General features: G+C 41.5%; 1 protein-coding gene across 1 annotated transcript in view; it reads right to left on the reverse strand.

Moving 5' to 3' along the window:
* The window catches only part of LOC107389755 (lysophosphatidic acid receptor 2), a 27,776-nt gene extending 13,151 nt beyond the window's left edge, over positions 1-14,625 (reverse strand). Inside the window, exons 1-2 of the mRNA XM_015966094.3 lie at positions 13,993-14,625; positions 9-486 (exon numbers count right to left, since the gene is read on the reverse strand). Of these exons, the coding sequence (XP_015821580.1) occupies positions 9-258 (250 nt within the window). The 5' untranslated portion in view covers positions 259-486; positions 13,993-14,625. The remainder of the gene's footprint in view (positions 1-8; positions 487-13,992) is intronic.
* Positions 14,626-17,670: the final 3,045 nt, after the last annotated feature.

Consider the following 17,670-nt stretch of genomic DNA (forward strand, 5'->3'; position numbering starts at 1 on the left):
AACCTTACCTGAAAACAAGTCTGCTACAGCCAGATTACCTAACAGGTAGTAGATGGGATAGTGAAAGCGCCTGTTTTTAAAAATGGCAGCGATGACCAAGAGGTTGGAAAAAATAACTATGAAGGAAACAGTCAAACCCAAACTGACAACCAGATAGTCTCGCTTGCGCCAGTAGTCACTGATGTTTTTGCCACTCTCCTCATAAAAAAATTTGACTGAGTAGTTTCTGTAGCATCCATCTTTGTCAGGATATGCCATGCTGAGATATCAGTTAGATCCAAAAAAAAACAACAAAAAAAACAAAAAACGGCAGCTTTGTTGATGGGCAGGTCCAAGAACGAAAGACGGTATTCAGACTTGTCCGCCTCGATGGGATGGAGATTGGCATGCCATCAGCTGGAAAATGGTAGGAAATGGTAATCCAGCATCAAATCTGACGTGTTTTGCTGAATTAGCTCTTTGCAGTTTTAGATCCAGGTTTTTAATCTGCAGAGAAATAAAAAGGGTGTCAGAAACCAAACACAGTGAATTCAAACAAGATTCAAATGATAAGGTAATATCACTGAGATCCAATGATGAGAGCTTATCTTATCTGGCTGACTCATTAAAACTAGGCTTAATCTTTGCAGTCAATGCGGCCATTGGGGTTGCAATGATTACAAATTTTGGTGGTACGAGGATAGTCTGAAAAATAATCACGGATTCACAATTATTTTACATGAATCGATTTCACATCTGTATTAACATAAATAAATCACACACACACACATTCGATAAGTTATTGATAAAAGGCAAGATTACATTCTATAAACGTTTTGAACACTTGAAATATCTATTGTTCCTTTTCAGAGATTTTGTTTCGAAAAATTCAATCTACTACTGATTTGCAACGATGATGCTTTATCTCGACAAATAACAAGCCTGGAGGAGTTCTGGTGTGTGGTGGAGTTGCTAATGCTAACAGTTAGCTTCTACTAATCGAGACGTTCTCTGCCGTTTCCTGGATGCTAAACCAACAACAGCCTTCCACATTGTGAGTCAAGATGGGCGAGTCCATGAATGTTAAGTGACAGTGTGGCGTAGATCTGTCAGGATTTTCTAATCCTAGTGTTTTCAGAAGCTTTTGCAGGAGATATGGGTAGGAGGCTATTTTCATGTTCAACCTGCCTGAAAAACTCAGAAATAATCATAAAAAATGGTTTTTAAGTGAACCACACCTTCAATTATATTTGCCTAATAGCCTTTTGTGAGTTTCTGTAAAAATACAAAGATGTCTAACTGTTACTGTTAGCAATGAAAGATGGAAACACCTTCATTAATTAACATGCTAGATTCCCACTAGTGCAGTTGTTTTTATGAATTTTACTTATTACTTAAGTGTAATTTTTACTTGTTCATATATTTTCAAATTTCATTAGTAAGAATACTATTTGGACAAGGATAAATTATATTACTGCTATGTAGAACAAGAATCATAGAGGTGTTGTTGATTAAATATTAAAATGGCTTGCTGTACAGGCATGTTGCTGACAGATACAGGGGAAACGTAGAACAACACACTATGAACCGTCATTCACTGGATTGTTCTAATATTACTGTTAAATCTCTTCAGTCACTAACGTAATCCGACTCAGCTGGAGCTAATTTGTTTGTGTGATGATCTCAGAGATGATCAGTTGGGAGTTTTGCAACTTTTTTTCTGCCAGCTCTGCAGATGGATGAGCCATCATTGTGAATTTCTCTTTTAGCAGCTTTGGGGGTCTAAAATATCCCCTCAAAGGAGGCTTGAAGCGCTTCCTAGGTGGAAACGGAGCAGTCCAGGTGGTTGTTGACACTGGTTCTGCTGCATGCATTTGTTCAGTTTCACTTTTGCTTTGGTAGACATCTTTAAGGTGAATTTACCACAGCGTTTCACCCCGTGGTTAATAGTCAAACTGGTTAATCCTGGCCATCAGCATATTCTCCTACTTTTGATCATAACTGGAGCCAACACTGAAACAGAGTGAACATTTACAACAGCTCTGTCAGACTTTGCCATGTCAGATTTCTCTGATTAATGCCCCATTCCAGGGTTCTCTCCCATCTTGCGTGTCCCCTCTTGCTCCAGCATCAAAACTATACACCACCAACTTACTGGATGCATAGTTTCATGAGACCTGGTCTGAAGAGAGTGAGGTGAGCACTAACATAACTCTCCCGTACTAATTGGGATTGCCAGTTCAATTTGACTTATGGGAAACATTTTGGGAGGCAGACAACAAAAAAGCAATGACCATTTCTTAATCGTTTTCATGGAATGAGCAATGTTGGAGAAAAAAAAAGAAAAAGCTGTTTGAAAGATTTCTTTTTCAATTTGTTTATGAGAGAAAATGCAGTTGTATTGTGAAAATGTATTTCTGTACAGCGTTAGAATTGGGACAATATTAGTGCTAGTGCATTCTAATTTAAATTAGGGTACATATTTGCTTCCATAGATATTTACATACTAGTTTAGTTATTGTTGATGTATCCGTATACATTCATGACACTCCATGTGTTAAAGTTGTTAAAAGAGCCATCAACAACAGGCAAGCTATAAATGATCCCTAACTTTTCCACAGAAACCCATTTCAAAAGTTGTGAACTGTTGCTTTAAACAGAAAATTAAGAAAATTGAAGAAATTAAATAATTTATCGCACAAAAAAACATAAACCTCACATGATTGCCATGAAAAGAAACACTATTCAACAAATAGCCAGAACTTCACCTCTAAAAGTGCTAACTGGCACCCAGCCACCAGTAACAAACTGCACGAGTCTAAGTTTGCCTGAGAAACCACAGGTCGGAATCACGTTTAGAGCATCTGAAGGTCAAGTCAACACCTAACCTCTGTGTTATTGAAGAATTACTCTTCTGGCAGAGAAGAAAATTATTCCATGACTTGAGTCAGCAACGGCGTCAAGTTAGCAACAACAAAACAGGATTTGGCGTTTCACCACAGAACAGAACCATCAGAACTTCCGGGTAATTTTACCGGACCTTTTCGGTATGCGTCACCGAGCAGATCCGAAACGACCATCTTCCAGGCCATTTCAAGAACGATTAGCACGATTGTCAGCACAATTACAACCAGTTCGCCTTCAGCAAGACTTATGCGCTTACGTGCATTAAAAAAATGGCATCAGTCTACTTAGGGCAACAGTTCGGTTTTCTGATGAGCATGTAAACGCATCGACAGAGGCTGACAGGACCAAGTCATCGCGTGTGTTATTTTTTTCCTCCCAGAACTTTCCTGGAACTCCAATAGCGGAAACGCGGCAGTTACTGACCCAGTCCTCTCACTGCCCAATTGACAAACCTTTTACCAGACTATCAAATCTCGCATGATCTGCACTTACATCCAACACACCGTGATGTTCCAATGCTATTTTATTATTGGAGACTTGCAAAACATTTTGAAGCTTTCTGAGCCACAGTACCAATTCTTAGACTGGATAACATCCCCACGCCTAAATCAAATGAGTCGTGGCCACCCATGATCTTGTCGCTGAAATGACCGTTTTTCCCTCCTTAGACTACTGGGGTTAAAACTTTTGTCAAAGTTTTTTAAACCCTTGCCATTTTTTCCCTTTCCCCAACATTCAATTCATCCTAATAAATCCCACACACCATCAGGTACCACTGCAAAAGTAAGTCACTTCACCTTCCAGGGTTTATTGTAATTTTGCAGAGCATTTGAATTAATTCAGTACAATAGGGTAACTATAATACATTGTATTTAACTAAAATGTTACGCTAACTATGACAAAATATTGTGCATTTTTAAACTAACCGAACTATTTTCATGCCTAAAGGAGTCAATATCCACTTGTCCCCCAAACATACGTTAAGATACAGACTGTACAATCAAAACCAGCTAACGTTCAGAGCAGAACTTAACCTTCACAGCACATCACACAATCAACAATCTTCTTTAATCTTCTGTTTACAGTAAACCATTAAAGGCTGCGAGCCGCATTTTGAGGCAGCAACACTGGTCCACATATTTTCCATTTTCCCGTGAAATCAGAGCAGCAGCGAGACAGCATCCCAGTGCCATCGGTTCAACTCGCTCAACAATGAAAACAGCAGAGCAGCTCCCTGCTATTGAGACACACCTCACAATTACTCAATCCAGCTATGTAACCTCATCTCAATCCAAACACACACACACGCATACCACACACACACACACACACACACACACACACACACAAACACATGCACAAACACACAGGGAAGGAACCTCTGTGGCCAGGACTGTGTGGAAGGAAAAGTCAGAAACGGACACGCGGATGGGACACAAGCCTAAAAACAACAACAATCTGAGTAGCAAGTAAGGAAGGAGAGGTTAGCTAAATGTTTTATCAAATATGAGCCTAACATGGTCATTAAAGCCCAATCACTCTTTAAAGGAATGCTTATCTTTAATAACACAGAAAGGCATCCACCAACATTAATCGCTGTTTCTAAGCTCCCAGCACCAAAAGTATGCAGCAGAAATCCCTCCTCAATGCAGTAATTCATGGCACTTAGTGGTCTCTGTAAACTGTATTGTAAACGGTACTGTAAAAAACAGGAGATTCTTCTGGTCACTGAACGCCACGTTTTACGTCACACAGCTGCTCTCCTCGTCCCCAGCATGGACGTAATTTATGGGGGGCATGCCCCCCCCCCACACACACACACACTTTTCCAAAGTCAAGTTTTGACCCCTGCACTTTTTACCATCCAAAAACAATATTACGCTATATTAAATTGACACTGGTTGAGCTCTAGGACCAAGCGGAAAACAACCGTTTGTGTTGAAGCCTGTTTCCCATTAGAGCATACTGTAAAGCTACCCCCCCCCCCCCCCGTGTCCCCCTCACTTCTAAAGGGAAAATTACGTCCATCGTCCCCAGAATGGATTAAATTACTGCAGACTACGACTAAATAAAACTTTAATGTCCGTGGACGCCTTTGGTGTTATTAAAGATAAAGCACGATTGCAGCATACACAAACTATATGCAGCATCACAGATTATGATAATGTGTGAATTACCTGCATTACCCCAGAGTGGGAAATTAGTTCATTTTGCATCTGTAGGTCAATAAAGAAATTAACAAATAATAAAAATATTGATAAAAATAATAATAATAGTTAAAAAAATTGTCATTAAAAGCTGGTTTAAACTGGTAATTTTTAAAGGAGCCTGATCATACTATTTAACCTTTGAGAGCAAAGGCGGGCACAATATATGATAAAATATTACCGATGGCACTGCTGAGCCTGAATTTATACCAGTAAATAAAGTTTGTTTCAGTGAAGCTCCACCCATGCTTGCTCCAACAAAATGCATCTTAGACGAGACTGCAGTTTAAGCGCCTGTCTTTCATCTCGTTTTGTCCTGTGCTGACGTTGATTTGACTCACGGTGTCAGTAATTTATTCAGCCAGCTGAGGCAGATTTCATATTTTTATATTTTAGTTTTATTGGTTATTTTCTGCTAAATATTTTCTCTCTAAAGATAATTTCCAAGCAGTGTTTTAGTTGATACTCTGTTCCCCTCACATTGACTCACAGTCCTTCTATTTTAAACAATTTAACAATATGGTGTCGAAAACGTAATACTGGCAAGTGTAGCTGAAAAAAGTTACTGCTGCACCCAGGAGGCAAAGCTGCACAAAACAACAAGCCAGCCTGGCACTCCAACCACTTCACTACTGAGTCCATTACAAAACAATAGTCGCCTAAGACGCATATCCTGAGCTGGCCATCACGTGCATCTTTGTAGACAAGATGCATTGTTTGTATGGCAATGTTTTGTCCCCAATACAGAAGTAATTAGTCAGAATATCCACAGAATATCCAGGTTTCAGCCCAGTTCAGCTTCAGGGAGAGGGGAGGAGAAATGCCTGATGACTCAATTGGGGCTACGTTCTCCTGGATGCAGGAAAAATCTTTACAACGCCCAAATTGAAGCTGAGGCAGGAAAATGCATGAATGCAGGTAAAAACGGGTTGGGGATATTTCTCATGAGGAAATTACTATATCACATGGTAAAAACTAGCTCCCAAAAAGGTGGATTTTTACATGATGTGGCCTCTTTAACAAATCGTGATTAAAATAAAAGATTGTACAATATGGAAAAAAAATACTGTGATTTTTTTTGTTGCCATATCACGGAGGGCTAGTTTCAACTCAAGCACGGCATTTTAGAACCTAACTATTAAACTACAAAACAGTTTAGAGTTAACAAGTAAAGAGTTGTGTGTTTTTATTCTTTTTTGTTCAATAGTGCAATCAATAAAATCAAGTTCTCTTCCATGTATTCATGGGTATGATCAATCCCTTATCCGAGCTTAATAAACTCTCTGCATAGCATTAACATACGACATTCACACCTGGACAAAATTGTTGGTACCCTTCGGTCAGTGAAAGAAAAACAGGTCACAGAAATAACCTGAATCTGGAAAAGTAATAATAAATAAAAGTTCTATGAAATTTGACCAGTTAAAGTCGGCCATTTCTTGTCAACCATGCTTCAACGGGATTATTTAAAATAATAAACTCATGGCACAGGCCTGGATAAAAATTATGGTACCCCTAACTTAATATTTTGTGGTACAATGTCTTGTGGCAATCACTGCAATCAAACGATTCCTGTAACTGTCAATGAAAATTCAGCACCTCTCGGCAGGTATTTTGGCCCACTCCACATGAGCAAACTGCTCCAGTTGTCTCAGGTTTGGAGGGCGTCTTTTCCAGATGGGTCCTTCCAAAGATGTTCAATAGGCTTGTGGTCAGAGCTCATAGGAGACCACTTTAGACCAATGCTTTCCTCTTTGGGTGTGATTAGCTGTGTGTGTTGGGTCATTGCCTTGTTTCTGACACTGGCCAGCACATTTCTCTCTAGAATCCCTGGATAGTCTTTGAGATTTCATTGTACCCTGCACAGACTCATAACACCCTGTGGTAGATGCAGCAAAGCAGCCCAGAACATAACAAAGCCTCCTCCATGTTTCACAGTAGGGACAGCGTTCCTTTCTCAAATGCTTTATTTTTTTTGTCTGTGAAGAGCTGATGTGTCTGGGCAAAAAGTTTCACTTTTGTCTCCTCTGTCCATAGCACACGCTTGCAGAAGCTTTGCAACTTGTTAAAATGTGGTTTGACTTATTCCAGTTTGGCTTTTTTATGATTTATTTTTACCAACGGTGTCCTCCTTGGTCCTTTCCCATGTAGTCCACTTTGGCTCAACCAATGACCGATGATGTAATCAGACACGGATGTTCCTTGAGCTTGAAAGAATCGCTTTAGAAATTATTCTAGGCTCTTTGTTGCTATTCAGATATCACTCTCTTTGATTTGTCATCAATTATCGTCCTGCGGCCACGTCTAGAGAGGTTAGCTGCAGTCTCATGGATCTTCTGAATAATATATGCAACTGTAGTCACAGGAACATCTAGCTACTTGGAGATAGTCGTATAGCCTTTACCTTTAACATGCTTGTCTATCATTCCCTTGCCCATCAGTCCCTTTACCAGAGGAGCGTGAGTTTGGTCCGCATAGCCGGTAGTAAGTCGGACCTGTTCCCAGTGAGGGTTGGACTCCGCCAGGGCTGCCCTTTGTCACCGGTTCTGTTCATCACTTTTATGGACAGAATTTCTAGACGCAGCCGTGGTGTGGAGTGTGTCGAGTTTGGTGGCAGGAGAATCTCGTCTCTGCTTTTTGTGGATGATGTGGTCCTCCTAGCTTCATCCAGCTCTGACCTTCAGCTCTTGCTGGGTAGGTTCGCGGCCGAATGTGAAGCGGCTGGGATGAGGATCAGCACCTCCAAATCTGAGACCATGGTTCTCGACCAGAAAAGGGTGGCTTGCCAACTCCGGGTCGGGGGAGAGGTCCTACCTCAAGTGGAGGAGTTTAAGTATCTCGGGGTCTTGTTCACGAGTGAGGGTAGGAGGGATCGGGAGATCGACACGCGGATTGGTTCGGCATCTGCAGTGATGCGGACGCTGAGCCGATCTGTCGTGGGGAAGAGGGAGCTGAGCCAGAAAGCCAGGCTCTCGATTTACCGGTCGATCTACGTCCCAATCCTCACCTATGGTCATGAGCTTTGGGTAATGACCGAAAGAACGAGATCGCGGATACAAGCGGCCGAAATGAGTTTCCTCCGTAGGGTGGCCGGGCTCAGCCTTAGAGATAGGGTGAGGAGCTCGGACATTCGGGAGGGACTCGGAGTAGAACCGCTGCTCCTCCGGATCGAAAGGAGCCAGTTGAGGTGGTTTGGGCATCTGGTCAGGATGCCTCCTGGACGCCTCCCCGGAGAGGTGTTTCGGGCATGTCCTGCCGGCAGAAGGCCCCCGGGTCGACCCTGGACACATTGGAGAGGTTACATCTCCAATCTGGTCCGGGAACGCCTTGGGGTCCTGCCGGAGGAGCTGGTGGACAAGGCCGGGGAGAGGACGGCCTGGAGCTCCCTAATTGGGATGCTGCCCCCGCGACCCGGACCCGGACAAGCGGAGGAAGACGACGACGACGACGTCTATCATTTTCTTTCTAATCTCCTGAAACAACTCTTTTCTAGGGGTACTATCATTTTTGTCCAGGCCTGTTGAATCAGTTGTTTTTTAAATATTTCCATAGTTGAAAAGCAATGTCTGACTTTCACTGGTCAAATTTCATAGAATGCATTTTTTTTAATTACTTGTCAGATTCAAGTTATTTCTGTGACCATTGTGGGTTTTTCTCTCATTGACCGAAGGGTACCAACAGTTTTGTCCACAAGAGTATCTGATTGCTACTTTCTGTCAGACATGAAGTCAGTAAGAAAATAATTAAATAAGAATTACAGTAGACATTTTTGTTAGTCCAAAATAATGTGCACCTGCAGTCTGCTAGACATTGTGGTTTGAAGCTGTCAAAATGAGCAGCTGCAGCGACAGGATGTGAAACCTTTGAAATCAAACTACTTTTATCACATTATTCATGTCCTGCATTCCCAATACAGCACTAAGAAAAGAATGCCATTGTTTAAATACAGTTTGACGAGGAGGATGGGCTATGTCTTCAAACCAAACACAGATGAGGGTGGTGCATTTTGTAGCAGTGTAACAGACCTCCATATTCTGCTGGATTAACATGCTATAGTAATGTGTTTCCATCAGTGACTCAATGTGCGGTGTCATTTTTGGAGCAAACAGGCAACGGAACTTGCGGTGGTAAAGAGAAAAAGTTCAAGACTGAGTTCATGAGAATGAGGAAGAGGTCTGAATATGAAACTCAGGCAGTACAGTACACTAGCAGCCACTTTAAATTTACAGCTTCCTTTCACCACAAAGGCAGCTCACTTGCTAATTGATGCAAATTGTAAATGCATGAGGAACATCCCCTATTGGGAGGGGATGTTTTGGGAGACACGCTTCATGATGTTCGTAACTCCCCACTCAAGCTGGCCACATCTCATACTGACAGTTTTGAGGAACATGATCTAAAATGCATAAAACAAAAACAAAAAAATAAATAAAATGCCAACATTGCAAATTAATGAGAGCATCAACCAGCAACCATTTAAAAATGTTGATATAATTATCAAGCCTTTAACCAAACTTTCAACCAACTAACACAAATAGAAACCATCTTGTGTTGTGTTTTGCTCATGCTAAAACCCCAAGCATGTTAAACATGACCAAAATTCAATGGGGTGCGGAAGTTTGGGCAGCCTAGTTAAGCTTCATAATTTTCCAGTATAAATAGTTGGCAGTTATGATTAAAAAAATACCAAACTACAGAACAATCCCACAAATGCGGGCCATTGGTTGCAGACAACATTTGCTAATTTGCACACAAAAGTGGTTTTCCTAACAAATTAATTCAAGCCCCATGTTGCAAAAATGAATACACCCCAATTCTAGTCTTACGTGAAAAGCAAGGCAAGGCAGACTTATTTATGTAGCACATTTCATACAGAGGCAGTTCAACGTGCTTTCCATTAGTAAGAATAGCAAGAACATTAAAATCAACATGCCAGGGAAGACCAGACAAAAGACCAATTAAGACTACAAAATTCAAATTAACAGGTATTCAGCCACAAGTGAGTCTGACTTGTTTAAGAGGTGTCCAGGAGACAGGTGACTATAAAAAGGCATTACTTAACAAAGAAAAGCCCTTCCCATTTCATTTGAGCAATGGCTCCAAATGGAAGAGAGATGTCACAAAATCGGAGAAAGGAAATCATTTGTTTACACAAAAAAGGTGAGGGCTACAAGAAGATCAGCAAAGCTTTTAGTCAAAATACTGTAGCAAAAGTACAGAAGTCCAAGTTAGCATCTCGACAGTAGCATCTTCTGATGTGAACGGTTGAAGAAAAACATCATGCAATTTCACTGCAGTTAGCTAAAGCAGTAGAAAGCCAAACTGGAGTGACCGTTTCCCGTGACACCATACGGTGCACACTGCAGAGGAATGGCATGCATGGGTATCGTCCATGAAGGAAGCCTCTCCTAAAGCCCATGCACAAAAAAGCACACTTAGGATTTGCTAGGGCCCATGCTGAAAGAGATGAAGACTACTGGGACTCTAGACTCTGCAGTGATGAGACTAAGATCACCGTTTTTGGAACTAATGGTTTCAATACTGTATGGCGTCGTAAAGGTGAGGATTTCAAAGAGAAATGCATGGCGCCAACAGTGAAACATGGTGGTGGCAGTGTCCTAATGTGGGGCTGCATGAGTGCTGCTGGTGTTGGGGAGCTGCCTTGTGAAAAATCTGGAAATAAGTTTTTTTGTTCATTGAGCTGCAATTTGTACTTTTAAAATGGTGTACTCATTAATGCTGTGCACTCTATATGTGTGTATTTCTGAAGCTATTGGTTTGTTACAACCTGTGTTTATTTTCAAACCTTGTGCTGCAGGTAGCCTCTAGGAAGCATTTGTTTTGTTTCAGTTTCAAGTTCCCACTTAAGCTTGGCTTATGCTTGACGCGTCCGTGAGGTTCGCACGGCTCCGCGTGGCAAAACTGTGTCATTTTAACAACCCCCACCCCCCACCCCCACCCCCCACCGCGCCTCCGCACAGCCCAAACCTTCCACATGGCGCACCTAGGAAATTTTCTAACCACGCGGACGGTCGGACGCGGAAAAACATGGCAGACTGGCAAGAACTAGTATGGCAGAGGTTCGTAAATACAGACATTTGTATGATTCAGCTCTCAGAGATCACCGTGATCAACATGTTGTTAATAATTCTTGGAGAGAAATAGCTTGCACTGTAGGAAAAGACGAGGACGCTATTAAACAACAGTAATTTTTACTTCTACTATGGTGTAGTGTTGGATGCATGCCGTAGAGCTCCATGCTGCCCCGTTCAGTTTGGGAGAATATTGGCTCACCGCAGAGACAAGCCGCATGAACCATAAACGCTGCGAGTTGTGAAGCGCGTTCCATCCGCGAGCCGCATCAGCAAGCGGAAAGTAAATGCGTCAAGCATTAACCATGCTTCAGGTTACCAATGCTTGATATCTTGGAGGCGTAGCAGCGGGGGATCTGACTTCAATCCCTCAAGCTCTTTAGGAGTAGCCTAGAAATCTTGACCAACAGTAGCAACAGTAGCAAAACATTTTTGCTACTGTTGCTACTGATTTTGAGCAGACTTAGCACTAGAACTTTGATGGAGACGAACTACAAAGATGGCAGTATACAGAAATGGCACTCTTTAGAAACAGATTTGGAATCAACTTTGGACGACGTAGACTTGGGCTTCTCTTTGAGACATGAGCAGATGGATGCATTTGCTTGTTCTCTGATGGTGTACGGCAGACTGCCCCGTTGACTGATTTCTGCAGCAATGAACACGTGACATTATTCATTGCTCTGATTGGTCCTTGTGCTGTCCAATTGTGTACAGTGACAGTTTGGAAGACAACCATAGATTGTGCAGTACGACTGGATGGTTTCAATGGGTTTTGGCCAGGTTATGGTTTACCAGGCTAGCTTGTTTCATGATCTCAATAATTTCCCCACATGCCCCATCTAAACCAAGGAAAATAATGCAAACCTAAAGCTGTCTTGATGAGAAATATCCTCGTTCTTCCTCCAAAGAATTAAACGACAAAAATGGCTGCATTTCCTTAAACACAAAGCCAACAGTCAGCCATCTGGAACATCTGTAAACATTTGTCTCAGAGTTGCGTGTAATGCACAAGTTGCGCAGAATCCCCCTAAATGGATTTATTTAGAGATGGACTTTTAACCCTCAGAAAGAACATGTGACAAGAACAAAACCCTCCTAGCAAATGGGACCCCCTGACGTGGTATGTAAACAACCAACTCAAATTTCAGCACAGCTTGATGCCAGCCTCACACTCACCTAACAAACCCTATTAAACTCACTAATTAGCCCGTTATCATTCATGCCTAAGGAGCTTTGTGGGGGGAAAAGGACAAAGGGTAGTTGCAAAGGAAATATCCCTTCTCCCCACCTCCTTCCTAACCAAGAACACCTCGTCTGCCTCCCCTCCCCCATTCCTAGCACTAATGTAGCAATTTAAGCATTCCCATTTTTTATCTATAAATATAAAATGATAACTTATGTCAGAATAAAACAGCAGCATAGTATTTTCTTGTGATTTGTTTTCCATAAAAGTTGAATTTTTTTGTTTTATGTGCAAAAGCTGCAAGTGTGTAGGTCCCTATGGACTTTTTGCAGCTCTAGTTGGACAATGTTAGCAGGATTGTGTGTTTTCACGTGTAACTTGTCTGTTATTTGTATGTGAAAAAACCCAGCTGAATCTGTAAACACTGGTTTGAATGCAAACCAGTCATTACAAGAAAAGCCACACCCAGGTCTCTTCTCCCTCCTTTCGCCTCTGAAAAAAAGTCTTGGCGGTTTAACGGCAAGAAAAGCACACAGGTTACAATTAACACGACGGTGGGGGAAAACACATTTCCAACCCATTATGATTAGTTCTTTGATCAAACCACAGGAGTCATATGTAGGTGTGCTTTTCCTGTGACATGCACATGGTGGAACATTCTGATTTGTATAAATGCCCTTTTCTTTCGTTCAGTCAAACAAATTTCATCCCTCCATCATCTTCTGTGGTCATCGAAACCAAAAGCAAGAATGTGTGACTGACAACAGGCCATAAGGGAAGATGTTTAAAGGTATTTAACAGAAATAGGTATAGTTGAGTTTTTCATTCATCTTTTTGGGGGTGAGGAAGCCGTTTAAAATGAAAGTGTGGGGAGTTTCACATTTCCTGAGATGTTTTAGAAATGTTCCATGTTGATAATAAATAAAAACTAAAGACCAAGGTGACCGTGTGATGGTAATGACAGAAATTTGCATCTTGTTCTCAGAATATAAATCCATTCCCTACACCCTTAGGGTGAGCAAAACTATGAAAAACAAACACAGTTTGGCTCAAGTTAGATAATTTGCTGAGTTTCCTCATTCATTTCCAACAAGTGAGTTTCAGTCAAGCTTGTTATTTTGAAAAAAAATCTATATTACTAGCAATGCACTGGTTTTTCTACTATAACTAACATTTGTTTTCAGGTGTGCATGCAAAAAATGATCAGTGCAGTAGTATTTACAGATGGTAAAAAAGGTGCAGTGTGTCAACAACGCCTGAACATTGATCCTTCAATTTATTGCAGGATTGTTCTGATTGCATTATCATAAGGTGGATTTAACCTGTTAAACCTGTTTGCTACAAAACAGAACCACTAAAGAAAATCCTATTAAAGTGAGTTGTTTTATTGGAGAATGTGCAACAGGGGCATCCGGGAAAGGGACGATACAAAAGTCTTATCTGCAGGAGATAACACATTCTTCTGCTGAAACTAGAGTAAAGTTGTCTGGAAGCATGAGGGCATTACACAGAAGGGGCATGGACGGATTTAGGGATGAAACTGCAGTTTAAAAAGAAAAGTTTCTTAATTCCGGGTTTTCCACCTGATTGTTTCACAAAGAGAAAAAACAGATCTACTTACTCGTCCTTGGTCGAGTCCTCCTCGGGTCACTTGCGCTCCACAAACATCGAGTTTTGAAAGACGAAAGAAATAAAAATAAAACACTTTAAAGAAACGAGCGTTTGTCCCAAGGTGGAGGAGGTGGATGGATCACATCAAAGCTCTGCCCCGGGGGGAGTTTTCACGTCCCTGAAACTTTAGCGCGGTGGGTTTCGGCCTCCGTCACCTGAACGGAATCTCGCTTCCGGTAATTTGAGCAGATCGTTACCTGCGCGCAGCGTTCCGCTGAGGGAAGGGTGCGGCAGCCGCGGTGCGGAGCTCCTGATCTGCACAGTGCGCAGCTCTGTCCCACAAGGGAGCTAGGCTGGAGCGCTTCACGTCTGTGGAGCCGCCTCCTGTCGCCCCCTGTCGGCTGATGGGAAGAAGGACCAGCCAATCAGAGCCTCGCTAGGAAAGGATGGCTTCAACCAGAAAAGGCCGATGATCACAGCAGGGAGGTGGATGATCAGAGCCAGGGCAGCCAAGGAGGGATCCCAGTACAAAGGTGGGAAACCATTTCACCCAGAGGCCTAAAGATGCACATGTGTCTACTCAATTTCCCTCTGGGATTAATAAAGTATTTTTGAATTGAATTGAATTGAATTGAATTGAATGTCACCCATTGCTTTTTCATTAATGTGAAAAATCAGAGAAATGTTTGTTAAAATGCTTGTGTCATGGGCTGAGTGGGGGCACTTTGCCTTGCAGTGAGTAGGTTGCAGGTTCCAGCTGCAGCCGTTCTGCATGTTTTTCTGCAGATGATCCAGTTTCCTCCTCCACAGGCCAGTGTCCAGAGTGTCCCTCACATCTGGCCTGGTGAGTGCTGGAGCTGGGCACCAGCCCCTCATGACCCCAGTGAGGAAGAAGTAGTTCAGAAGTAGTGAGTCAGCCATTTGTGTAATCTCATCATGCAACATTTCAAGGCCTTTGTTAGAATAAGAATTCTGACCCTTTTGATATCATTTCCATTCATTTATTTGCATTTTTTCCCCAGTTTAGCTCATTTTTAACTGTTAATTGTTATAAATAAGATAAACCTACCCAGGGATATCCAGAGCTTTTGTTTTTACAACCAGGTGGTTTGGTCTGACCAGTGGGTTCCAACTTTTTACACTGTGACGTCCACCAGCTCCGTTCTCGTGACTTTTACTTTACGCAGAAGGATTTTAAATCTCCTCAGCTACTCAGTATTTATTCATGATCCTTTATGATCCACTGATTACCTCATTCTTATTCTTTTTCTCTTTCCCTTTTCTCCCATTTTAATCACAATTTTTACTTCTCCGTATTTAATATTTTTTAAATATTATTGTTATTTTTATTTTGTTCTTCTGAAATGCCTTGTGATTTTTATCTTGAGGAGGCGCTATATAAAACATCTTCATGAATAACCATGAAGGAGGGGTTTGAGTTCCTGGGTGTCGGGGCTCGGAGGGGCAAACAGCTCTTGCTGATATCATGTAAATAATAGTGGTCCTGGGTGAGAAGATAGAGATTTAATCAAATAAGATAAAAGAGAAGAAGAAAAAATAACAAAGAACAAGGTTATCTTGTATTGATACAAAGTATAAGGCCCTGGAGTCAGGCCTGAAGGAGGGCTTATCAGCAAAGACCTATCAAGCCTTTGAAAATTCATTGGGGGGCGCGGGGGCTGCTGACTTCCTGCAGGAACCATGGAGATCTATTGTGGATCCGGCAAAACCAGAACAAAGATGGTATTCCAGTCCACCTCCACCCTCACTGTTGCCTTTTAATTAAAAGCATTCATGGAAAAGTTGTCAAAAACGACAACAATGACATTTCTTGTTAAAGCGACACGGTGAGTGAAGGCATTCACACATTCAAATCTAAACACGACTTCACAGCTTGGTAGCAGATAAACCTCAGCCTTCAGCAATAAAACCCCGTCTGGATCAGCTATAACTCAAAGGTTGGTGACACGATCTCCAGCCCAGGTCATCGCGTCAATGAGAGGGCGAATTCCAGACACATACTTTTTTTTCTTGCTTGACAGCAACAAGAAGAGCGTGTCTCGTATTAAGCCTACATATCTTGTGTGTAACAGTCCAGTAGCCGGGTTGAGCTGATTACACTAGGAGTTACGGCCTTAACTGTCACAGGACCCATCTGAAGTTACAGAAAAAAGGGGAGTGGAGAACAAGAGCAAAGGTAAAAAATAAAATAAATTCAAGATCATGCTGCAGACAGAGATGTTATGAAAATAAAAACCACAGATATAACCAACACCTTTTCCTGTTTACTAATACGGCTGAGTTTGAATGATCGTAGTGAAAGCAGTGGTAGGCCAGCTGTCAACCACAGCTGCCTCCAGGCTACAACAGTTGTCATTATTATGACTAACACTATTATGACTGATTCATCCTTCGGTGGTTTCATGGTAGAACAGAACAATAACATTAAAATCAGACATCCTTGTTCCAAGAGCAGCACTTTCCATTGACTGAGTATCGAACGATTGCAAAGGTTTGTCTTCCAAACGGATCGGAAATGTCAATAAAAGATTTGATCAACACTTAGACTCTTATTTCCTGATATTTGCTGCTGTTATCTTGCCTCTGATTGGCTAACAGCAGCATGACTCTTACACTGACTCTATTAGCTTTGCAATGTTGATGTTTTATCTCCACAAATAATACAAGCCAGAAGGAGTTCTGCCATGTGGTGGAGTTGCTGATGCTAACAGTTAGCTTCTACTGGTTTACACGTTGTCTGCTGTTTCCTGGACGCTAAACTAACAACAGCCTTCCCCGTCGTGAGCCAAGATGGGTGAGTTCATGAATGTTAAGTGACAGTATGAGGTAGATCTGTCCTAGACTGTTTTCTATCAGAAGCAGATGCAGGAGATGACTGTAATGTTCAGCCTGCATGAAAAACTCAGAGTGATTGGTTATAATCATAAATAATGGTTTATTTTCAGTGTTCTACACTTTTAATATTTTCAACTAACATATTTTTTGTTAAAACAAATAAATTACATTTCTGATTGAAATGATTCAGAGCCAACTGGTAACTTAACAGATGTGCTTGTGGGAGGAAATTGGAGTACTTGGAGAACATGCAAACTCCATGTAAAATCACTTCCTGCTGGAGTTTGAATACAGAACAAGATGCTAAGCAACCATGCTATTGACTAAACCACAACATAGCTCAAATGCACATAAGACATATAAAATACTTTGCTTTTAATCTGAATAATTCAATATAATTAGTTAAGATAAGGATTTCAAGTCCTATTAGTTATCACACACAGTTGAAATTACATCTCCGCATTTTACCCATCCCCATGGGGAGCGGTGAGCTGCAGCAGTGGCTGTGCTCGGGAACTATTTGGTGGTTCAACCCTCCAACCCAACCCCTTAATGCTGCGTGTCAAGCAGGGAGGCATTGGTCCCATTTTAAAGTCTTATTATGACCCGACCAGAATTTTCATTTGAGTTAGTGATTATTTTTACCCTCCTCAACTGATCAGTAATCAGTAACTTGGGTTAGAGTGATCTTCTTGACCAAAAGAAACAGGATAAAATGTAAAGGTAGATATTTTACACTCTTATTCCTTTAAGCTGCTGTTGTGTGAATGCCAATGTTGGGATTAAAATAAAAATCAGATCCATCTCAAAGATATTAAATGGGTTTTATTGA

This window comes from Nothobranchius furzeri, chromosome 4 (assembly GCF_043380555.1).
Source record: "Nothobranchius furzeri strain GRZ-AD chromosome 4, NfurGRZ-RIMD1, whole genome shotgun sequence".
Taxonomy (NCBI): Eukaryota; Metazoa; Chordata; class Actinopteri; order Cyprinodontiformes; family Nothobranchiidae; genus Nothobranchius; species Nothobranchius furzeri.